The 24784-nt window shown below is 43.9% G+C and overlaps 1 protein-coding gene across 2 annotated transcripts in view; it reads right to left on the reverse strand.

Annotated features, from left to right (window-relative positions):
* Positions 1-2403: 2403 nt before the first annotated feature.
* LOC102238166 (delta-like protein C) overlaps positions 2404-24784 on the reverse strand; it is a 331023-nt gene continuing 308642 nt past the window's right edge. Inside the window, exons 8-10 of one of the 2 annotated variants that reach the window (XM_023351151.1) lie at positions 8646-9384; positions 8347-8461; positions 2410-2497 (exon numbers count right to left, since the gene is read on the reverse strand). In XM_023351151.1, coding sequence (XP_023206919.1) covers positions 2492-2497; positions 8347-8461; positions 8646-9384 — 860 coding nt within the window. In that variant the 3' untranslated portion in view covers positions 2410-2491. Of the gene's footprint in view, positions 8462-8645; positions 9385-24784 lie in introns of both variants that reach the window. The other variant, XM_023351150.1, reaches the window with a different exon arrangement.

Consider the following 24784-nt stretch of genomic DNA (forward strand, 5'->3'; position numbering starts at 1 on the left):
TCTGACCCCCCCACCGCCCGCCCTCCCAGGAGGCCTGTTTCTCTCCCACACACACACACACACACACACACACACACACACACACACACGCACACACACACACACACACACACACACACACACACACACACCCCGCTCGGTTCTGCAGCCAGAACTTCCTGAGAAATTTGTGAAACGTTTTTCTTTGAGGATTCAGGATTCTTCTTGACTTCCAAACAATTGAAGAAAAAATACGTTTCCAACTTTTACTTATCGCCACCTTCCTAAAATAGAAAACTCATTATTTAATTTTCATTTATTTTCTTGCCTAGATTAGCTTTTGGAAATTATTATATATATATATATATATATATATATATATATATATATATATATATATATATATATATATTTTTTTTTTTTTTTTTTTTTTTCTTTTTTTTTTAAATCACTTTTTTCATTATGTGAATATCCTAAAAGTGCGGCATGCATTTGTGTTCATCCTCTTTTCTCTGACATTAAAATATTAATAAACTATTTTTAATCATTTTTATAAAAGAAATGTATTCAAAAGTTTGACTCTACAGTCATGTTGAATAAATTCGTCTGTCAGATTAAAATAATAAGCAGGTATTAAATATGATTTGCTTTAAGCCACATTTCTGTTCTTATGTAATATTTAAATGCTAAATCTGTTTTCATCAACTAAGAAGAAAATCATCATAGTTAACAGAAAAAGGCCTTCAAACATCCATCAGTGTGTTTTTAATCTGTTTCACTTTGTGATAAAAGAAATGAACTTTTCAATAATATTCTCATTTATAGAGCGAGTCTGAAATATTTAGAGTAAATAATTCAGTTCATCCTAAAACAGAATTTATTTTAATGTCAGATGGAAAAACGTGTCATTTTTTACAGTGAAAGTAAAATATCTGCTTTGCCTTTTAACTTTAATGAATCGGTGATTAAAATGTATTAAATTTCTTTTAATAAACGATAATAAATGTAAACACAGTGCAACAGATTCATGTTTTCTGTTAGTTTCCAATTTGTAATTTATGACTTCTTGTTTCCACTGAGGCCTGCCAACTGCTGGGACTTTAACTAGGCCAGTCTGATGAAACGGAGCTGCTGAAGCTCCAAACACCCACAGTTTGGTACGGAGTAGGACCTGTGATGCTGAGGGCTAAACCAGCAGAATAATGGTAGTTTTCATTACACCATTAATACATCTCAGTTAAAAACTGATTAATAAAACTTGCATCGTTATTTTTGTAACACATCTAAGAAAAACATGAACTGATCTGGAAAAATGGTTTCATGTGAATCCGGAATATAATCCAGCTCCGTGTTTTAGTCGCAGCTCGGATGATTCAGATTTTCGGTTTTCTGAGGAAAACTGCAATAAAAACAACACACAAATATTTTATGATTCGTTTATGAAAAATATATATTTCTTGATTCTGACTGAATCATTAACAAGAACATATATACAATTCTCATCCATAAATACAAAATTATTTACAGCAGGCAAACTTAAATATGAAAACCGTCCTCTGGATGGTATGTACACATTGCATTGATTTTAAAATAACACAAGAGAGACATTTTTTGGTTTCATATGGAGTATTTAGAAAAATACACTGAATATAAAAGACACTGAAGCATATTCACTGTCTGCCTGCAGCAGGGAGGCTGGAAAAGTCCTGGAGGACAAAACCGAGCTCAACACAGTTTACATCACATCTTAGTATCATCAGCACGTCTTCCACGATCTGGTCATGACTTCAGAGATTTTTCAATCTGGTAGAGTTTGAACAAGAAAACCTGCTCTGCTGGAGCAACCTGCAAAACAAGACAGTTTATGCTGTTTTACATCCTGCAGCTGCTTTTCTCAACGAGGCTCTTCCAGGTTTTCTGGTTTGGACAGTGACTGAGAGTTTTCTGGTTTGGACAGTGACTGGGAGTTTTCTGGTTTGGACAGTGACTGGGAGTTTTCTGGTTTGGACGGTGACTGAGAGTCGGCGTTGAGTTTCCCCAGCAGGCCGCTGCATCATGACTGATTCCAGAAGAAAGCAACAAAACGAAATGATTAAAAAAATATTCAGAGTCATTAAAAAGTCTGCAGCTTTTAGGCACAAAGTCCAGATGGTTCAAAGAAAGTTTCAGTTCCTGCAACATCAGGCAGGAAATTTTTGATTGTTCTTGTCAAACAATATTTTCTGATTGAAGGACAATTCATATTTTTGTTCATTTAAAAAAAAAAGCTAAGAAAGTTCAATGGGGATTTAAAAGTATATAAAGATAAATGGTGCGGGACATTCGGTTGATCTTCTCTCTGTCATCCCGACACTGTCGCTATAGAAGCAGAATGTTTCCATTGAACAGCAGCAATAAATATTAAATAAAACCGTGTGTGTAGAATAGATCCTCTGGCTGTTCTGTCCAGGACTGAAACATTTCAGGCCCTCCAGCGTGAAAGCTCCTCTGCTGGTGGTCTGAAAACTCAAGGCTATACCTGAGAACAAGACACAGAAACAGCAGTTAGTCATCCGCGTACAGGATGACCTTTTCACCCTCAAATCTAAAAAACAGACATAAACTGGGGATTTGGAGCCGATAACGGGCAGATTAGAATAACGTATATTTAAAAAACCAAACTAAAGTTAGAACAAGCTGAATAAGTGAAGAAAACGACCATGTTGTGAACGGCTTCTGGACCCAACGTCTCCACAATCTGCAGCTTCCTGTTTGTTTAATAATTGGATTTTCATTCATTAAAGAAACATTTTAATAGAAGGTTTAGTCAGGATGGCTGGGACTAGTTCCTGGAACTGAGCCGCACCTTTGAGCAGCAGAAAGAGAGAAAACCTTTAAAGTCTGTGTGACGCCGTTAAAAACAAAGAAAACACGTTCGACGGTTAACAAACATAACCTATGATGAAATGTTGGGATAAATATTTGAAAGACTTTTTAGAGCTCTGACTTCACATGAAACAATGAGACATCAAACAGGTTTTGTTTAGCACTTTAGCTTCTTTGCTAACTTTGAAAATGTTTAGCACACTTAGCTTCCCCCGAGATAATTCAACCAGATAAACTCTAAAGCACTAATTTACTCGGCTGTTTTCAGTTGAATGAATTTGATAATCTGTGTTGAAGTTTTGGTTATTGTCTTATGAATTCTTCAAGTAGTGAGACATGTACTCTGTACCCAGAATGCATTGCTGTTCTACAGTAAGCACTTAATAATCTACTGATGTCCTTCATGCAAAACTCATCAGCTATGAAGCTGAAGCTGTGGGTGAAAGGTCAGCTGACTGTTGAGGACTTTGTGCCATGCTGTATCAACATGATAGGAATTCGTGCTTTAGCATTAGCTTCCACTAAACTATGTTGGTATAATACCTTAGCATTAGCAAATATAATGTTTATGATTAGTGCTTTAGGGCTAGCACAGCTAGCTTTTTAGCTAGCGGTGCTCACCGCTTAAAATTTGGCTCACAAGTTTGAATTTACTGTTTTTCTCCTAACATGTAAAGTTTTGCATGAAGTGGAGAGAATTTAAAAGAGAAAGCTATCGCTAACGCCCAGCTGTCGTCCAAACTGCTGCAGGATGGATGGTGAAGGATCACCGAGTTTCTGGAACAATTAAGATGCAATTTAACGTTTGATTCAAAGAAGAAATTAGCAGTAATTTCAAATCTTTCTAATATTTGTTTTTCTAATTACAGCTGTATGATTACTAGATTCTGGTTGAACTAAATCATGAAAATCCACCAGAAGCATTGATGCTGACGATGTGCAGATCGAAACACCTGACAGGAAAAAACAGAGGCTGGTTATGAAACACAGATTTCAGGTTTCCTAACGGTGGCAGCATCATGCTGGGATCAGCTGGACTCAATCTGCAGACAAACTAAATATTCTGCTGGTAAACATTTTTATTTAATTATTAACTTGTTTAATATGAGGATACTTTATGCTAATCTAAATTAATGTGGCATCCTTAGAAGGTTTAGTTAAATATAAAGTCAATTTACATCAAGGAAAAAATAGAAACTAGAAAAGACCCCAAAAGGTTCTGCACATTTCCTGAAAGCTGCTGATGGTACCGATGGGTCGGGTCGGATCCAGGAGCGGTTCCTCCGGTAACGAGATAATTATAAAGAATTGATCAGAACCACAGTGAGGTTAACACTGCGGGTTTGTTGCTGTGTCCAGAGCAAAGCTTTTAGAAAACATCCGGCTCTACGCTGATGATGGTCTCGTCTTCAACATAAAGAGTCTGAAGTTTCCATTCAGTTGGACATTATGTGGAACAAAAGCAGGAACAGAAACACAGAAAACAGGAAAAACGTGGATTCATGAGAAAATCCTGAGCTTTGTTGTTTATTTATGATTTCAAGTTGAGATTTAATTAAACTTCTGAGGTTTCCAACGGAAAACTCTGAATTTACTGGACAGTAAATCTGAACCAACATTTAAGATTTAGGAAATGTTGAAACCTTGAGCTGATGAACAAACTGGGCCTTACTGGTGTTTTGTTAGTGGTTTCAGTTCAGTGGCTGCATGTCTGAATGGAGGCTGTGGATCCACTTCACCACCACAACGTCTGTAACTTTCATTCATTCATGCCTGCAGGAATACTTTTCAGTTTGTTTTTTTAGGCTTTTGTTTGAAAGTAATTTGACAGGCAAATGTCGCTGGCCGGGAATCGAACCTGCGACCACCGCCACGAGGACTGAGGCCTCCATACATGGGTCTCACTTGTTCCTGGTTTTGTTGTGGCCAGTCACAGATGTTGGTTTCATTTTGTTCATGAAGGCAGCAGCGGAGCGTCAGACACAGAAAGGGACGAGCAGCATGCAGGTCGGACCGAAGAGGAGACGTTTAAACACTTACCTGCTGCGTCTAATCAGTTCAGTAACAAAATCAAGCTGTTCTTTTAACAACCTATAAAAGTTCTGTTAAAGTCACTGGCATCAGTCTGACATGGATCAGCAGAACCATCAGGAGAAAACCCCAAATATCCACATATTTATAGATATTTGAGTCTTAGATCTGTTAAATCAACTCTACTGATAGAAACCGGATCGTTTCCTTCCAACCAGGCAAAAGTTTCACCTGCTTTCAGATTTCAAACATTTTCTACCCAAAATCTCCTGGAAGGAAATGTTTTTATTTCATAAGGATTGTTAGTTCATGGAAATGGGAGCATAAAATAACATGTTGAGTAAATTAAAGGTGATTTATTTAAACTATACATGAAATTTTATTGCTTTATTATTATCTGAATTATTCATGAAAACTCTCAGCACCCAGAGACGGAGATCAGTGGACGTTCAGGTAAGAGTTGATCCCGACAGGCTGAGCATCCTGACGCTAACGCTAACGCTAACAGTTTCATTAATATTCAACAAGCAGAACTGAGAAACCGCATGATGTCATCACATGAAGACATTTGACTTTTTATCTGCAGTGGAAAGTTTGAAATCAGGGAACATTTTTCAAAGCGAAGAGACCAGAAGATGAACTCAGACGGTTCATCTGACCTGCTGACCTTTGACCTCTCATCACATAAAGATGAGACGCATCAGTAATTCATCGCCTGGCCCGTCCGACAAACAGGAAGTGAGTCCATATATGGACGACGGCACGAAAGTTTAGACACAACTGGCTGATTGTTGGAAACGTAAAAAAGACAAAGTTTCACTGCAACGACCAAACATCAGGCAACTCCGTCCTGCAACTTTCAGATCCGTCGGTGGTCCAGCTCATCAGAACCAAGGACGGGTTCTGATGAGCTCTTCAGCCTTTTTCAGGTGAAGTAATGAAGACAGATTTCTGCTGCTCCGCCAGTAACTGGATGAATTTTCATTTCTATGGTTTAATTTTCACTGAACTCAAGTTCAAGCTGCAGATGTTGCAGCAGGAATTTTAAGTGGCTCATTTCGTTTTTCTGTCCGTCGTTTCGCTGCCTGAGTTTGGCACCGAAGACGAAACATGATCCGTTTTCAGAGACTTTCCGCCGTGTGGCGCTCTGGAAGCGAACAGAAACATCCAGAGCTGCAAGCCTGAACACAACCGCAGAAAAAATAAAATAAAAGCCTTTAAAGACGGAGGAGGTTCTCTGCTGAAAGACAAGAACTTCAAAAGAGGAGCGGACCGAGCCGGTCGACGGCCGTAAACAGCATTTCTATAACAACTGCAGCAGAAACATCAGAACCCTGAACCGGGCCGGCCGGGACCAGGAACATCAGAACCTTGAACCGGGCCGGCCGGGACCAGGAACATCAGAACCTTGAACCGGGCCGGCCGGGACGCAGGAAGAATTCTGCTGAACTTCAGTTGAAACCCGATCAAAACCTGGCAGGCTGGAGGTGGAACGGATCCCCTGTAGAGATTTTACTTTGAGACATCTGATCCTCTTTTCCACTGAACGGTGCGGCGGGTCGCTGTGGTTCGGTTCGGTCCGCATTCAGCCAGGGGTTAAACCCAAACCTCCACCCAGGCGTCGGATTCTCCTGCTACCTGAAAGCCGTGACGTTTCTTCGTCCCCATCATCGGGCCGTGTTCTGTGACGCCAGCCGCTCCGCCCTAACCGGACCGGACCTGCAGCCGGACTGAGCCGACCCGCTCACTGGAGCACAGACACAAGCTAACTAGCAGATTTCCTGCCTGCTTTCTGCCCTGCAGAGGTCAGTGAGGGTCAGTGGAGAATCTCAGATGATTATTTGTTTTTACTGCCGGTAGAAATAAAACGTGAGACGGAATCCTGCTGCAGCAAGGAGCCAAACGGAACCAAATGAACTCATCCTGATGTTTCCTCTTTAATCTCTGCGATGCTACGAGTCGCATTATATTTAAAATAAATAATGATCGACCATCTCTGGGGCTTTTATTGTGAAGGCAGATTTGTTCCTGTACTCAGAATCAGAATCAACTTTATTCAGTATATTTTGCACAAACTTCTGATCCACTTTTATATAAAAACACAACAGCAAAGCACATCGGCGGCCATCTTGGATTCTTCCTGCAAGACCCGACAAAAACTGACAACAACAAAGTCTCGTCCCAACAGGTCCAAAGTCCAGATGTGACCAAACACCAACAAAAAGCTTTTAGACTATTATTATTATTCCTGGGAATTTAACTGGGAGAATCCCTCCAAGACACCGAGTCTCACCGAGTCTCACCGAGTCTCACCGAGTCTCTCTGAGTCTCACCGAGTCTCACCGAGTCTCACTGAGTCTCACCAAGTCTGACCGAGTCCCACCGAGTCACCGTCTGGATGGATTCTGTCCTTCATGCAGCTAAGAGTCTCTGATCATTCGCCGTGTTTACGTCGATGATTTTTGTGCACATTTTGAGGCGCTGTGTTAGAAACAGTGGATGAAACCGGCCCTGTAGGACCGAACCGGGCCCTTCAGAACCAGGCCCCTCAGAACCGGGCCCTTCAGAACTGGGCCCCTCAGAGCCGGGCCCTGTGGAACAAACTGAGTGAGGCGCTGTGTCGGGTTGAAGCAGCCTGCAGGAGCCCAACACCAGACTGGCTGATGACCCTGAAACTTGACCTTTTTACCTTCGTTCTACTGGTTTGAAACCTCCAACACATTCACCCACTCCCAGACAAATGGACCACCAGAACCCCCGGCGCTGTCCCCTCTGACCCTTTGACCCTCTGCTGGCACTAAAGATCTCAGGATCACACTAACAGCCTGTTTCAGCGTCAGAAGACCAGGAAACCTCCAGTGTTTCCTCCTGTCTGCCAGAGAGCCGACACGGCCTGCTTCAGCCCGCTCTTCATCGCTCTTCATCACTCTTCATCGCTCTTCATCAGTCTGGTCTGTGTCCAGGTCGCTCCCGCTTCTACTGACCCGCCATCGTCTCCAACAAAACCCCACAGCCTTAAAGAACAAGTCTGGGCAGCCGGTGAGGAAGCATCTGAAGGACATCAGCAGATCGTCCCACTGGGTCCAGACCTCTTCCCAGACCGGTCCGGACCTCTTCCCAGACCGGTCCGGACCTCTTCCCAGACCACCCAGGGACCCAGACGTCCTGGCCGTCTCTCTGGTGAAAACCGAACAGCCAGAGGACTCAGACATCAAACAACTTTCCTTTTTCTTATTCTTTCTAATTAAAGGTGAATGCACACACCTGCACACATTTTCCCTTCAACTTTGTATTTTATTTCCTCTGGAGTTTTTTATCTCTATGCATTATGTCTGTGAGTCGTTGAAAACTCAAGTCAGATTCTGTCTTGTGCCACAATTTTGGCCAATAAAACTGATTCTGAGCTTCAGGGTTCAAACCTGCGTCCTTCCAGCTGCTGATTGGTCGATAAACTCCTGGTTAGAGCCTCACCTCTGTGGCAAACACTCGCTGCTCCATGGGCTCAGGGACGATGAACACCGGCTGATACAGACTGTCCTTCACAAAACTGAGAGGAGGGACGGCGATGGAGGAGTCATGTTTCTGACTGTTTGAGCAGAAGAGACAGAGGTTTGGTTCAGGAACGGAGCGCTCCACAGACATGCTCAGAGAGACGCTCGGCACACCAGATAGGAAACATGCTTCTACTTGCCTTCCAGAACACAAACATGGAGCTGAGAGAGAACAGGAAACACAAAAACCATCAAACCATCACACTGTCAAAGCCTTACGGGTCAAACTTGTTCTTCTCCAGGCGCTGCTCCGCTTTGGCCAGGTTACAGTCGGCCATTTTGTTTTTGATCATGGACCCGTTGTCGCTGCTCTTGTCTGCCAGCGCTGCGTTTTTGTTGGACACTTTATATGAACCCCCAGGGAGAAGAAAGGCCTCCTTCTCCTTCAGGCTGCACACCGGCGCCCCCGCCAGGCTCCCGTTATTGGGGACGCCTCCGCCGACCACAGCGCTGCGGTTGTTCACCGTCTCCAGGTCGTTCTTGACGGACCTGGACATGACTGCCAGCTTCCTGCCCCGGCGCAGCTGACGCAGGACGTGGATGGCGGCGCACACCAGGAGCGACAGAGTCACCAGGCCGAGTGCGACGGCGGCAATCAGCGCCGGAGAGGCGTCGCCGCCATCTGGAGGTCTTGGGGAGGGAATGCTGAAGGAGTACTCACAGCGAGCGCCCATGAAGCCCGGCGGACACTGGCACACGGGGCCGGAGAAGTGGGTGTAACACCTTCCCCCGTTGCTGCAGGGGAAGAAGTCGCAGGGACTGGTGCGCGCCGAGCAGTCCTTGCCAGAGAAGCCCAGGGTGCAAGAGCAGCTGAAGTCATTGATGCCATCCAGGCAGGTGCCGGCATTGCGGCAGGGGTTGCCAGCACAGTCGTCGATGTTGGTCTCACAGAGAGTCCCGGTGAAGCCCGAGCGACACTGGCACACGACCCGGCTACCGAGGTCCAGACACCGCGCACCTGCAGAGGGGAGGAGACGGGGTCAGCTACAGACACCTGGAGTCAAGATATGCTGATGTCAGCATGACGTATTCAGGGACGCCTGGCCAAGCCATCACACAACGAGCTAACAGCTACCGGCTAACTGTGGGAGGAGCCCAGAACACACAGGAACTACGGACAACGTCCATCTCCAGGCAGGAAGGCCAGGACGTGAACCAGCAATGCAACAGCGCCAGCAACTATCACCAAGTTGCCTTGTGCACAAAATGCATGAAGCAGGAATCAACCTGTAGGGGGCGCAACTGAGGGAAAAGAGAAAACTGCTGCACAACTATGTTGGATAAAGATTTAATTTTGACAGGAATTCTTTAAGAAACATATTTCAAGCATAAATATCAGACTTATGAAATATTTAGACCAGCTTACAGGCAGCTAGGTCATTGATTCTCATCTCTCTTCTCTTCTCCTTCTGGGATTTCTCCCATTGAGATCAATTTCTCCAGACAAAGTTATGAACAATGATGTAAATTTTCTGCATTGTTTTAGAATTTCAGCAGCAGTGGAAATGAAGTCCAAACATTGAGGAATTCAAGTCGGAGCAACAGGAACGTTTAAGACTTTTATTGCTAGCGAAGATGTTTGACTCGGCTCTTCTCTCGTTGTAGTGGAAGGTTGTTTACAGCACAAGCAACTTCCAGCTTCATAGCGGTGAAGCTAACTGCAAAACGTTACAGCTAAACTTTAGCGCTTCGATAAAATCAGATCCAGTCGTTTAAAATTTTAAAGCCTCCAGAAGTTTTCTGTGAAGCCGAAGGTCCAGACAGTCTGGGGAGCAAAGAGGCTAGCAGAGCAGGCTAGCTTAACATGCTGATTAAATATCATTTTCTTTATGTTGCTGCACCTTAATCAATCAAATTCTATCTGTATAGAACATTTCAGCAGCAAAGTGCTTTACATCATAAAAACACAAAGTCATGCAACATAAAATCAACCATCAAAACATGACATTAAGTCAAATGCCATCGTTAAATTCTTAATCGATTATGTTTCCATAGCAACAGGTTTTAGTCTGGATTAAAGGAACTGAGGCTTTCAGCTGGTTTTCAGTTTTCTGGAAGTTTGTTCCAGATCTGTGGTGCATAGAAGCTGAATGCTGCTTCTCCATGTTTGGTTCTGGTTCTGATGCAGAACAGAACCAGAACCAGCAGGTTGATCCAGCAGCAGATCTTTAATCTTTCAGTGATTTATAAACTAGCAGCAGATTAAAGTCTCAGTGAAGGAATGTAGAACTAGGTGGTGTAGAACTAGGTGGTGTAGAACTACAGTTAGGGCCAGAAATATTTGGACAGTAACACAATTTTCGCGAGTTGGGCTCTGCATGCCACCGCATTGAATTTGAAATGAAACCTCTACAACAGAATTCAAGTGCAGATTGTAACGTTTAATTTAAAGGGTTGAACAAAAATATCTGATGGAAAATGTAGGAATTGTACACATTTCTTTACAAACACTCCACATTTTAGGAGCTCAAAAGTAATTGGACAAATAAACATAACCCAAACAAAATAGTTTTTTTTCAATATTTTGTTGCGAATCCTTTGGAGGCAATCACTGCCTTAAGTCTGGAACCCATGGACATCACCAAACGCTGGGTTTCCTCCTTCTTAATGCTTTGCCAGGCCTTTACAGCCGCAGCCTTCAGGTCTTGCTTGTTTGTGGGTCTTTCCGTCCGAAGTCTGGATTTGAGCAAGTGAAATGCATGCTCAATTGGGTTAAGATCTGGTGATTGACTTGGCCATTGCAGAATGTTCCACTTTTTTGCACTCATGAACTACTGGGTAGCTTTGGCTGTATGCTTGGGGTCATTGTCCATCTGTACTGTGAAGCGCCGTCCGATCAACTTTGCAGCATTTGGCTGAATCTGGGCTGAAAGTATATCCCGGTACACTTCAGAATTCATCCGGCTACTCTTGTCTGCTGTTATGTCATCAATAAACATAAGTCACCCAGTGCCATTGAAAGCCATGCATGCCCATGCCATCACGTTGCCTCCACCATGTTTTACAGAGGATGTGGTGTGCTTTGGATCATGTGCCGTTCCCTTTCTTCTCCAAACTTTTTTCTTCCCATCATTCTGGTACAGGTTGATCTTTGTCTCATCTGTCCATAGAATACTTTTCCAGAACTGGGCTGGCTTCTTGAGGTGTTTTTCGGCAAATTTAACTCTGGCCTGTCTATTTTTGGAATTGATGAATGGTTTGCATCTAGATGTGAACCCTTTGTATTTACTTTCATGGAGTCTTCTCTTTACTGTTGACTTAGAGACAGATACACCTACTTCCCTGAGAGTGTTCTGGACTTCAGTTGATGTTGTGAACGGGTTCTTCTTCACCAAAGAAAGTATGCGGCGATCATCCACCACCGTTGTCTTCCGTGGACGCCCAGGCCTTTTTGAGTTCCCAAGCTCACCAGTGAATTCCTTTTTTCTCAGAATGTACCCGACTGTTGATTTTGCTACTCCAAGCATGTCTGCTATCTCTCTGATGGATTTTTTCTTTTTTTTCAGCCTCAGGATGTTCTGCTTCACCTCAATTGAGAGTTCCTTTGACCGCATGTTGTCTGGTCACAGCAACAGCTTCCAAATGCAAAACCACACACCTGGAATCAACCCCAGACCTTTTAACTACTTAATTGATTACAGGTTAACGAGGGAGACGCCTTCTGAGTTAATTGCAGCCCTTAGAGTCCATTGTCCAATTACTTTTGGTCCCTTGAAAAAGAGGAGGCTATGCATTACAGAGCTATGATTCCTAAACCCTTTCTCCGATTTGGATGTGGAAACTCTCATATTGCAGCTGGGAGTGTGCACTTTCAGCCCATATTATACATATAATTGTATTTCTGAACATGTTTTTGTAAACAGCTAGAATAACAAAACTTGTGTCACTGTCCAAATATTTCTGGCCCTAACTGTAGGTGGTGTAGAACTAGGTGGTGTCTCTATCCTCCTGGTTCTAGTCAGAACTCCAGCAGCAGCGTTCTGGACCGTGTGTTTTTGTCAGTCAGACCTGCTGCTCCGGCTGGATGAGTTTCTCGTTCTTAAAGGAGCCTCACCGTTAGTCTGTTGCTTGTACTAGACCACCAGCCTAAAGGCTCCTGACTCCTGATTGGATCAGAAACACCTGAACAACTGAAACCCAACATGTTTCACCGTTGCTCTAGTAATAAAGTCTTCACCTTATCTGACCTTTGACCCTGTCCTTGAAGCTTTGGAGTTGCTGCAGTTTTGTCAGAAATGTTTCCAGCTTCATCGCCGGAACCACTATGGAGCTACTGGTTCCGGCCCGCTCCATAACAGAACCTGACTTTACATCTGCAAGAACCAGAAATATTTGCTCCAACATGAAAATGATCCCATGTTGATCCCATCCCACTGTTATGGCCAATAACCAATATTCACTATTTGTAAGTCATTCAACTGTCATTGTTGTCGGGAATTAATGGCTTACATGAAAACAGGGTCAAAGGTCAAACCTCCAGCTGTTATTAGGGACTTTGCTGTTCTGTTTATCACAGCTACTGGACTGAACATCAGGAACGAGCAGCAGAGATCCGAACTGGGCCTGAAACCACGCCGCCGATGATGATGATGATGATGATGATCAGTGATGCAATAGTTACTTTGAAAAAGTAACTATAATCAGATTACTGATTACTCCTTCAAAAAGTAACTCAGATTACTGACGACTTGATTTGGAAAGTAACTAAGTTACATTAAAAGTAACTTTTTAGTTACTTTCAGCAGCTGCTAACAACAACGCTGTAAAAATTACATTGATCTTTGCCAATATTTAATTGTAAGTTATTTAATAATAGTAACATCAACAATGTGTCTATTATATTGTTGAACTGAAGGGGAGATTGTTTAATGGTTACAGTACAAAAAGAAACGTTAGTAATTTGTGCAGTTTATGTGTTTTCCACTATTGTCTGGAAAACTCTAAGGATTTGAACCCCCGGCCTCCAGGTTGTGTGTTACGGCCCTGTGTTTGGTGTCAGAGGTCAGAGGTCAGAGCTCCTCCTGCGGCTCCACAGTTCAGATGGCTGCTGCACAGATTAGTGACATTTATCTTAATATTAATAATTATAATGGCGTTTTGTTGCACAACTTTACAGACTCGTTCATTCGTGGCTGTTTTCACGTTTATTGCTCTGTTCATATTAGTCTCCATGTTTCCAATGTTCTGGACATCTGGACGTCATTCACAGGTAATAGATTAACTTTAACAGAGACGCAGCGGGACGGATCATCCTGGAAATGATGGACAGGGAGAGTCTGACTAAAACTAGCTGGAGGTCAGACACATTCTGGGGTTTCTGTCTGTTTATTTCCAAACCCAAATGAACAACTGCACCTTCAAAAACCAGCCCAGAAAGAGACTCATTAAATCTGCTAACAACTTAAAAAAAAAAAGCCAAGTATAATAATCGGACTTGGCGACAGAAACTCAAAGTAGTTCCTGTTTTTCTACCAACAAAATGTGCACCTCCCTCCTCCCTCCATTGTTTACGTTTCTGTCGCTGTGGATACTGTCGCATAGAAACGGCGATCACTTGACAAGATGCGTAGAGGAAATACAATTAAATTCCAAAAGAAAATAGTAAAGCAAAATGATTTTGATAAGTAACTGTAGTCTGACTACTGGATATGAAATAATGCGTTAGATTACTGGTTACTGTAAAAAGTGGTCCGACGTCAGTAACGTGTTACTAAGTAAAGAGTTACTGACACCACTGATGATCAGAGTGAAACTGGGAGATGAACTGGTTTCTTTACAGAGTCAGACTGGGAGGAATAATTCAAATGTTTGGGAGCAGAAACATCTCAGCAGGTGGTTTCCATCCAGAACCCTCCACAACGTTCCACCCTCTGAAACATTAAAACACTCATAGATGAAGCGATAAACCGGATCCGTCTTCTCTTCAGGTCTGGTTCTGCTGCAGCCGAAGGACAAACAGGACGGAAGAAATCTGGGATGAAGCTGCAGATTCAGACGACCAAACAGCAGCGACTGCTTCCCCTTCAACACGACTCCTAAAGATGATTAAAGCTCCGATCCTGGAGGCGGACATGGAGCTCACTGTTAGAAGAACCCATCTGTAGGTGAAAGTTTATTTCAGGGCGGCGTGCGCCAGCTCAAACCAAACAAAGCGCTGAGAGCAGCTCCATATTTGGAGGTGAGCAGCTGTTGTGTTGCAACATCACAAACCGAGCAGAGCGGCAAATATCAGGCTGCAACCCGGACGCCTCCGAGACGCTGGAATGACGGCAGATCAGAGATAAGCAGGAGGCGGGTTCTGCACCGGGGGGGGGCAGCAAGACCTAGGGGGGGCAACAAGGCTCAGGGGGGCAACAAAGCCCAGATTCTTTACAGCAAACAGACGTTCTGCTGCCGCCTGCGTCTGATTATTAGTCTCCTGTTTGGGCCAGGAAGCATCAGGAGAACCAGCCTGTCTGCCGGCCCACTTCCTGGTGCCGGACGGGTTCTGGAGTCAGATCAGAGGCGTCATGACGTCGGTTTAAATTCTTCAGAACCGAGGTTTCCACAGCAAACAGATGTTTTAATGCATCAGCCTGTAAATGGGTCGGGACCGGTTCAGAAACTCATGACTGGATCCCGCTGGGAATCAAACATCAGAGGAAACCTGAGGAAAACGGAACCGGGACCACGACCCGATTACTCCCCAGAACTTCATGACCTCAGGTTTAAAGCTGCAGTATGCAACTTCTATAAAAACTAGATTTATTACTTATTTGCTAATCTGTCACCTTGTGGCATCATGAGATGATCGGTGAGAAAGATCTGCCTTCTCCTCAGTCAGAAACAGCCAATCAGAGCCAGGAGGCGGGTCTTAGCGCTGTCAATCACCTTCCTGACAGCAGAGTCTGCCATGAATGCTAAGCTAGTTAGCATGGTCACTGATGACGATCTGTTGTTTCTCTGCCATTTAGCAGCGGCTCCCTGAGGATGACTGACAGCACTAAGCCCCTCCTCCTGGCTCTGATTGGTTGTTTTTGACGTTGAGCGTTTCATTTCTGCCGGCAGGATGAGGCAGAGCAGCTGGAGTTTTTCACAGATTATCCATCTCATATTAAACTGCAACAACATGGCGACAGTTTTAATAAACAGATTTTTATAAAAGTTAAATTCTGCAGCTTTAAGGTTCTTCAGGAGATCCACTTCCCTTCCTGAACAACGGATTTCACTAATCCATCTTGGTCCGTGTCTCTGGTCCCATTGGTCCACCTCTCTGACATCCAGAACTCAGCAGGTCAAAGTTCAGCTGCTCTCTGTACACCTGGCTCAGTTTTCCTCCTGAGCCCCAGCCATTGTTTCTTTCCACTGCCACCACATGCATGCTCAGTCTGTACGATTCTATCAGTTTGATTTTGAATTTCTGTACGTGAAGGCAGAATCTGGCGCCGAAATGAGCCGAATTAAATGTTCTCAGGAAGATGAGCTGATAACAGAACAGGTAGGGCCACTAGGACACAAGCCCCGCCCACTTCACAGGTAAAAACAAGCAGAGAAACAAAAACAAACTGAATAAAAGAGGAAACAGAGTTCATGTTGATGTTTTGTCCTCCATGTAAAAACCTCACAGGTCCAGCTGGGTAAAATGTTCTGATGGATCCACCGCTGAACGCATCACGATCCTGAAACGCCGCGTTTCCTGATGGGTTAGTAAAGCATGGCGGGCCGCCAGGCTTATGATTCACTGGGGGAAACCCTGCTAAAGACTGAATTGCACTAAGGACTGAACCATGTCCAGCTTCCAGAGGAGACTGAAGCCTTTGACTAGGACAAGATAATAACTCTGAACTTGAGTGTGGAAGTGATTTCCTAGGAACCAGAACTCCTTCCTGATGCTGTTTCTGATCTGGAGGGACATTTTGGTTCATCTGGGGCGGTGTTGTATGGAGACATGTCTTCATTGCTGCAGACAGCAGTCAGAGCGACTGAGGTTCAGAGAATCACAGAGGTTCTGATGGCGGAGTCAAGCTAACTGCTAACCGGAGCAACAGCCAATCAGGAGAGAGATTCATAGACTGAAAAAGACCCCCATAGCACCTCCACTCCTCATTGGTTTACCTGAGAATCTCACTTCTATTGTGACACAACCAAACATTTCTGGAGGTCCAAACATGGAGGGCCGTTTCCCGGCCCGGATTCTCCCGGCTCACAGAGTTCATCAGGAAAACCAGGATAAAACAACACTGCTCTAGGGGAGCGCTGACTGGGAACTCCAGACCTTTCACTTACTAACCCAGTTTCTCTACCAGGACAACCATAAAATGACACATTCCTGCTTTTACTGGTGTTTTTATAACCCAAAGTTTGTTCCTTCAGACATTTTCCTGTCAGCTCTGGGTTAAGAGTTGTAAGACAGCCTCCTTCTGCTGGGAAACCAACTGACCATTTCAATTTATAATGACCTGACAGTTATTCATAATTTTACTGACAACTTTGTTTTCACTGCAGCAGGTCAAGTTCAAGTGTTTAGCCTTTAAACTCCGATTAAAATTAGTTTTATTCCATCTGACAGAAAAATGCAAAGATGTTAACATAAAAATGAATGTTTTACTTTATGTTTTCTGTCATTTTTGCCTCATTTCTGTTTTGGTGGACAGTATTTTTTCCCGTCCCAACGCCTGGCCCGGCTGAGCAGCAGACGGGTTTGGTTGCTCTACATCAGGACAGCTATGAACACAGAGTGGAGTCTGAAGACGTTCTGTTTGTTCTGCGAGCCAAACGGACTCCATGCCTCCGTTTGCCTCGTCCGGCTCCCAGCGGCTCCTTCCACACATTTCCCATAAAGTCCTCATATTCCCTCACTGATGTATCATGAAAGATTCAATACTTTCTAATCTCTTTTGTCAGACGCTCTTCAAAATTTGACTCCAACCTGATCAGTTTGTATCACATACAGGACATTTTGATGGAAACCGTGTTTCCCACCGGACAGTTTCAGTCACTTTAGCTAACATTCTTATTGGTTCCTGATCAGACAAAAGCCAAACCACTGATCAATGGAATAATCACGTTTCACTTTGGATGCATGTCTACCTCCCTAAGAGACTGGGGTAGCAACCAATTGCTCTACTAGTTGATTCTTTACTCTGCAATGACTTTTTTCGGGGTCAGTCCACTAGTGGCAATAACTGACTTGTCCAAGAAAATGAAAGAAGGTGAACTAGGTGAGTTCGTCAGACATTTGTAAAAAAATGTAAATAAATTTACCAAAGAAAAACTGAAAATACCAGCAAAGGTTACCGGAATAGAGGCGTTGCTTTGTGCAGAGGTTAGCGCGGCGCAGAGTTTAGCGGGGCGCAGTGGTTAGCGCGGCGCAGAGGTTAGCGGGGCGCAGTGGTTAGCGCGGCGCAGAGTTTAGCGGGGCGCAGTGGTTACCGGGGCGCAGAAGTTAACGCGGCACATTGGTTAGCGCGGCACAGTGGTTAGCGCGGCACAGAGATTACCGGGGCGCAGAGGTTAACGCGGCCCACATATAGAGACTGTAGACCGGGTATCTGGAGTCTGACGCCCGTCCTCGGTCCGCTGAGCCCAGGCCTCTCTCCTCTCTCCCCTCCCTTCCTGTCAGATTGCTGTCAAATAAAGGCAACTAGTGCCAAAACAATTCTTAATAAAAAATTAACGGTCTAATGTGGGACAATGCGGAACGATGTCGGGCTTTTTATCCATCCAACTGATCAGCGTCTCTCTGCGTGTTGAAGCGTCTAACCTGGCAGCTTTACGCTCTTATAAAAATAATGTTTGACAAAATCTGGAAACAAAGTCCAAACTTCACTCTGAGAGTCTGATAGAGGCGATCTCTGCCGGGTCGGTTCAGAGAGCCGCTGCTGATCAGCAGAGCGTCCTGCTGCGCTGCCGTGCACCGGCGCCCCCTGCTGGGCCCCCTGACCAGCACCAGCAGGCAAAGCGGGTGAAATGTTTTACAGAGGAGACAACAGACGTGGACAGAGCGGCAATCGAACCGGCAACCCACCGTCTAACTATTATTACAGTAACCGATTTCTACAACAGTACAGTCTGAAGGTCATAGGTCAATTTCACAGATTACGATTCCCTCACATTCACAGATATTTCCAACGTTACACACATAATATGTCAAGGAAGAAACTAAAACCAAACAATGAAGGAACAGATCAGAGAATCATGTGACCTGCAGCTGAAACGGTTCATTTGATTCATTATATGTAACTCCTGTGGTTCTATGAATACATGATGGTGAATGTGTGATGTGGATTCTCTGTTCAGCTTGTTTATTTGTTTTCATAAAAACAAATAAACATAAATATAACTGAATATGTCATTATTATTTTGCATGAAAATAGTTTATGACCGCTGCCTTTCATTTTCTGTGGTGCTGATTGGCTGAACCTCCATAAAAACAGACACTGAAAACTGTAGATGCTGGTTTCTGTGGTTTCTGTTAATAATTCATATTCAGCTACATTTGGTGTTATGAATGTTTTAGAGGTATTCACTGATGCTGGATGTTCATGTTCTGTTGTCAGTAACTCCTGTGAATATCAGGGATCAAACTGAATCAGTTTGTGTTGCTAACTGCAGCTAGCAGTTAGCGCCTTAGCATCGGTCCCTTCAGCTAAGGAAGAATAAACCTCGACCTGCTAACTGTTCAGGCCAGTGCAGCTGACAGTCAGTAAGACAGCAACAACCCTTAACTACTCCACACAGCCCCACTTCAACAGGAGCTGAAACATCAAGCATCTCTTAAAACCCCTGCAGCTCAGTGTGCAACACCTTCCTGGTCTGGTGCATGCTGGGAGAGAAGTTCTCCACCTCTAAACCACCTGGGACAGAACTGAAGAGTCCTGGAGAGAAACCCAAACCAGCTCAGCCCTGCTGCAGGCATGATCATCATCCTAGACAAGAAGCTTCTGCTGAAAAGCTGGAGCAAGTCAGGAGGAGGAATCCTGTCAATCCGTCCTGCTGCAACATCTGGAAACCCTCAGAGTTCAGGTGAAAACCCTCCTGATCCTAAACAGCAGAACAAAACGGAGCAGAAATTACAATCTGGAGCCAGTTTGTTGTTTTAGCTGATGGCGCTGAGTGTGATAAACGACTTCAGCACCAAGTATTGAGTTCCTGCAGGGAAACTAGGAAGAAGGCCAAGAAAACATGATGTTTGCTTTGGAGCGTGTCCAGAAGCTGAAGCGGTTGCAACACACTGACTCCCACAGGCCACCGTACTTTAGCAGAACGCTGCATGTTGCCTGCATCTGCAGAGAGCGCCGAGGCAGCTAATGACGGACCGGTCCGATCAAACACCGGTCCGATCCTCAGCAGTCCAATCCAACACCGGTCCGATCCGCAGCTGAACGTTGAGGAACCGGCCAGCAGCGAGTTTACCTAAAGCTCAGGTTTGCTTCAGCGGTTCCGTTTATCTGCAGCCGAGTCAGAACCTACAGACGTCTGATCCACCATGGGAACGTTCTCAACAAGATTCTGCAGGTTTGTTTTCCACGTCAGCCATTATCAAACATCACAGCTCCAGTCATTGACCTTGGTAGTCAAAGGAAATGAGCAGCAACTTCAGGCCGGCCCGTCGAGCTTCAGCGGCTCAGCAGTGAAAGTTTGGTTCTGCTACCTTCATCCTGCTTTGAGCATGCTCAGTAAAGCAACAGAAAACCTGAAAACCTGAATCTCTGGAATCCAGAACATCAACACCCTGCAGCGGTTCCAACTGCACCGTCTGATCCTGGATGAAGCAACAACCTGTCGAACCTCGGAGTTCTGCTGACCCCATAGCTGCTCACACACACACACACACACACACACACACACACACACACACACACACACACACACACACACACACACACACACACACACACACACACACACACACACACACACACCTACAGCTAGATCATGAAGCTCTGCAGCAAAATCTGCTGAGATTAATCTGGTTTAATGCAGAATTCCTCATAATGAACAAACAGCTTCCAGGCTGCAGCGGTTTGGGTCGGACCTCCTGGTAGAAAACAGAACTATATAGTTTTATTTCTGCCAAACTATTATATATTTACAACCTAATGATAATGAAATAATCTGGATTTATGGAAAATCTTCATCTTAGAATGGTAGCTAGGTTAACAAATGGAGTTTTATGTCAAAACCAACAGTTAGCAAAAAACTTTAAACAATATCAGAATCAAATGAAATTATATAAAACAACAGAATCATGACCCAAATCCTAGAAAACTATTAATATCCAAAGGTTTCAGAAACTCCTAACATTCACTTTCGCCTCAGTCAGGCAGAATCTGATGACTTCAGTTAAATCAGCAACACAAACATGGCCGTCGCTGTAACTGAGTGTGAACAGGACCAAACCCCACATCTGAAAAACATTCGACGCCTCGCACTTTTACAATGACCTCACTTCCTCCAGAGCTGTTTTTACTGCATCATGAAAGAATCCACTTCACTGCATAGATGGAAGAGTCGCGCCACTAAACTCCACTCCGGGTTTTCCAGGTTGCCTACAGCAACGAATGCTCCAAGCATGAAACCTTGGTGAACCGCTAGCGCTCAGAGCTGAACACTGGACAACGTAGCGACGCTCACCGACATCCTACAACATCCGACTTCTGGACCAACATAGTCGTGTTTTCATCTCCTGCTTTGGAGCGAATCAACCTGCATGATGTCATCACATGTTGATGCTACGCATGGCTGGGATAAACAGGATGTAGAGGTTGGTAACAGGAAGTAGAGGTTGCTAGCTAGCATGGAGCACACACCTCAGAAATGAAGAGAGGCCTCCCCTCTGAGCTGCAGGGTCCGTTTCGTGCCTCTGGTAAGGCAACGCCCCAAAGACCAGCTCAAGCAAACAGACAAACTTTTAAAAGTTTGTCATGAACCTTCTGGTGCACCTGTGCTGGTGGCCTAGCTAAAGTAAATGCTAGGCCGCAAGCCTTATTTTCGTTGATGAGATGCGTAACGTCCATATACCGTTGGGCCCAGAAGCTGCAGCAGGACAGTTGAGAATCTTCTTCCCTGATATAAACAAGCATCTTCAGCTCTACAGTCTGTTACTGTTTTCTGCCTCTAGTGTTAGAAGCTGCTTGTCTTTGTTTGAGGTGCTTCTTAGATTTAATTATTTCTAACTGCAGACGTTGAAAAGCTTCTTTACTTCCTGACGTATTTGCTTCAAGAGGAAACGTCTCATCAAGAGGTCAGAGGTCACATGTGGGGTTCCTCAAGGCTCCATCCTAGGACCCTCTGGTTCAATATCTATAAGCTCCCACTGGCTCAGGTTGCAACAGGAAATAAGATCAGTTACCATGACGACGCAGATGACACAGTTCTACGTTATGATGTCACCAGGTGACCTTTGACCCCATGCAATCACTGAACAGATGCTGAGAATAGAGAAATGTGTGAATGAGACAAAACTTTCTGTACAGATACTGAAGTTACTAAAGAGGAACGATCTAGAGTTATAGATCTAGAGTTATAGATCTAGAGTTATAGATCTAGAGTTATAGATCTAGAGTCAGCACAACTTCAGTTCTTCCAGCTGTAAACTGCAGATCAGGCTGACCTCCGACCTCTGACCTGACCATTGGGTTCCACAGTGGGCCTTGCAGCAGCTGCAGAACATTTCCAGAACCAGAGACTAAAGTCTCAGATCAGAGAAACTCATCCAGGCTTTGATTCCTGCAGCAGCGTCTTCACAGGTCTGATTGACAACCCAACGGTCCAGAACCTGCTGCTGGAGTTCTGACTAGAACCAGGAGGATAGAGACACCACCTGGTTCTACACCACCTGGTTCTACACCACCTAGTTCTACATTCCTTCACTGAGACTTTAATCTGCTGCTAGTTTATAAATCACTGAAAGATTAAAGATCTGCTGCTGGATCAACCTGCTGGTTCTGGTTCTGGTTCTGTTCTGCATCAGAACCAGAACCAAACATGGAGAAGCAGCATTCAGCTTCTATGCACCACAGATCTGGAACAAACTTCCAGAAAACTGAAAACCAGCTGAAAGCCTGAGTTCCTTTAACTCAGACTAAAACCTGGTCAGAGCAGCTTTTGGTTCATCATAACTGGAACATTGATTATTATGCATCAGAATAATGCATCTTCTCTTAATTTTGCCTCTCTAATGTTTCCTTTGGTTACTGTGTTGTAGTTCATCATGTACCACAAGTGTTGCAACTCAAATAGAAACTTTAGTGGAAAAAAGTGGAACAAAATAAAAGGTTTTTCAGAATAAAATAGTCAAACTGTGGTTGAAATGAGTCTCAGTGACCTTAGCGTTAGCCACTCATAGCTCTGCCCTCCATGATGGTTTTGACATCCATGGATACAAAGACTCAATAAATCAGTTACCATAAAATGAGTTCAAGTATTTTCCTCTCCTTTAGGCCAGTTAACTATGTTTTTGTCATGTGCTCAGCGTGAGTTATTTCATTTGCAGGAATAAATAAATATTCAGAAGCCGTCTCACAGCAACAGCTTCAGGAAAATCAATTCCTGGACAAAGTACTGAAAGATAATTCCTTCAAAATAAAGCAAATAAACTGTGTTTTGGGGGGCTGTACAGTGGACCAGCTGGTAGCTCTGCTGTCTGGCAGGGCTAGAAGGTTCTGAGTTTGATTCTCATATTCGCTGTGCATGGTGCGTTCTCTCCAGGTTGACTGGGCTCTGACCACTAACTGTTTTTGAAGGTTTTATTGGCTCTAGTGGCCTTTAGTTGACAGTTAATTGGCAGGAAAGTGGGTAATGAGAGAAGGGGAAGACATGCGGCAAAGGTCGCCAGGCCGGGAATCGAACCTGCGACGGCCGTGTTGAGGACCGAGGCCTCCTTATGTGGGTTGTGCTTAACCCCTGCACCACAGCTCAACACCAACAGGAACATTCATTGGTTCAGGGGGGGATTCTAGAGTTTTAAAAGATTGGGGGTCCAGACCCCCGGAACCCCCCGGGCTTTACGCCCATGCTCTCTACAGTCTCTTTAGGTGTGTGTGTGATTGTCTGTCTCACTGTTCCCCTGTCCTCTCAGAGTTAGACACCAGCTGCCCTCGCGTGTTGGATAATGGAGGGATGTTTATTATAATCTGTTATAATCTGCTGCTAGCCTCATATTTCTGACTACAGGAAGTAGGAAGGCGTGCAGTAAAGCAGCTCCACCATATAGGCCATGTAGACACTGTTTGTTATGAATAATCCATAAATATCGTAAATAAACAGTTTTCCCACAGAAATAAAAAGTTTTAATGGGAAGCATTTTCTGTTAACCACAGTTTTATTCATGTAGTTAAAGATTTATTTCAAGGTTTTTGCTTTTATGTCATTTATCTTATAATTATGTTTAATTTTTTGATACTTATTGCTTAAAGCTACTTTACATAATTAGGGGACTTTTTAAACTCTAATTTATTTCAGGCTCTTTTAATTTCATGTCGTCGTATTTAACTGAGGGGGCGGGGCTTATCGAACCCCAGGGTTTGAACGGGAAAATGGCCGAGGCTGAAAAGTTCTGCAGTACAGGAACTCGCCTCTAATCAGCACAACAGTAAGAGCGACGGCTGCCCTGGAAGGCCAACACATTTCAAAATAAGAGCACAAAAACAAAGCTCACCTCCCCAGATTACAGAACACAAAGCCTGTTGTGTTGCTGCAGCGGCTAAACCGCATCGCTCATCATCAGCAGTTTTCATCTTGAGTTATTAAATATCCTCCACATTATAAATACTCATCATCATCCTGACTTGTGACCAGTGATGCAATAGTTACTTTGAAAAAGTAACTTTAATCAGATTACTGATTATTCCTTGAAAAAGTAACTCAGATTACTGACGACTTGATTTGGAAAGTAACTAAGTTACATTAAAAGTAACTTTTTAGTTACTTTCAGCAGCTGCTAACAACAACGCTGTAAAAATTACATTGATCTTTGCCAATATTTAATTGTAAGTTATTTAATAATAGTAACATCAACAATGTGTCTATTATATTGTTGAACTGAAGGGGAGATTGTTTAATGGTTACAACATTACAAAAAAAACTTTAGTAATTTTGTTTTGTTTCTATTGTCTGGAAAACTCTAAGGATTTGAACCCCCGGCCTCCAGGTTGTGCGTTACGGCCCTGTGTTTGGTGTCAGAGGTCAGAGGTCAGAGCTCCTCCTGCGGCTCCACAGTTCAGATGGCTGCTGCACAGATTAGTGACATTTATCTTAATATTAATAATTATAATGGCGTTTAGTTGCACAACTTTACAGACTCGTTCATTCGTGGCTGTTTTCACGTTTATTGCTCTGTTCATATTAGTCTCCATGTTTTCTGGAGCTCAACGAGA

The sequence above is a fragment of the Xiphophorus maculatus genome, chromosome 18, assembly GCF_002775205.1.
Source record: "Xiphophorus maculatus strain JP 163 A chromosome 18, X_maculatus-5.0-male, whole genome shotgun sequence".
NCBI lineage: Eukaryota > Metazoa > Chordata > Actinopteri > Cyprinodontiformes > Poeciliidae > Xiphophorus > Xiphophorus maculatus.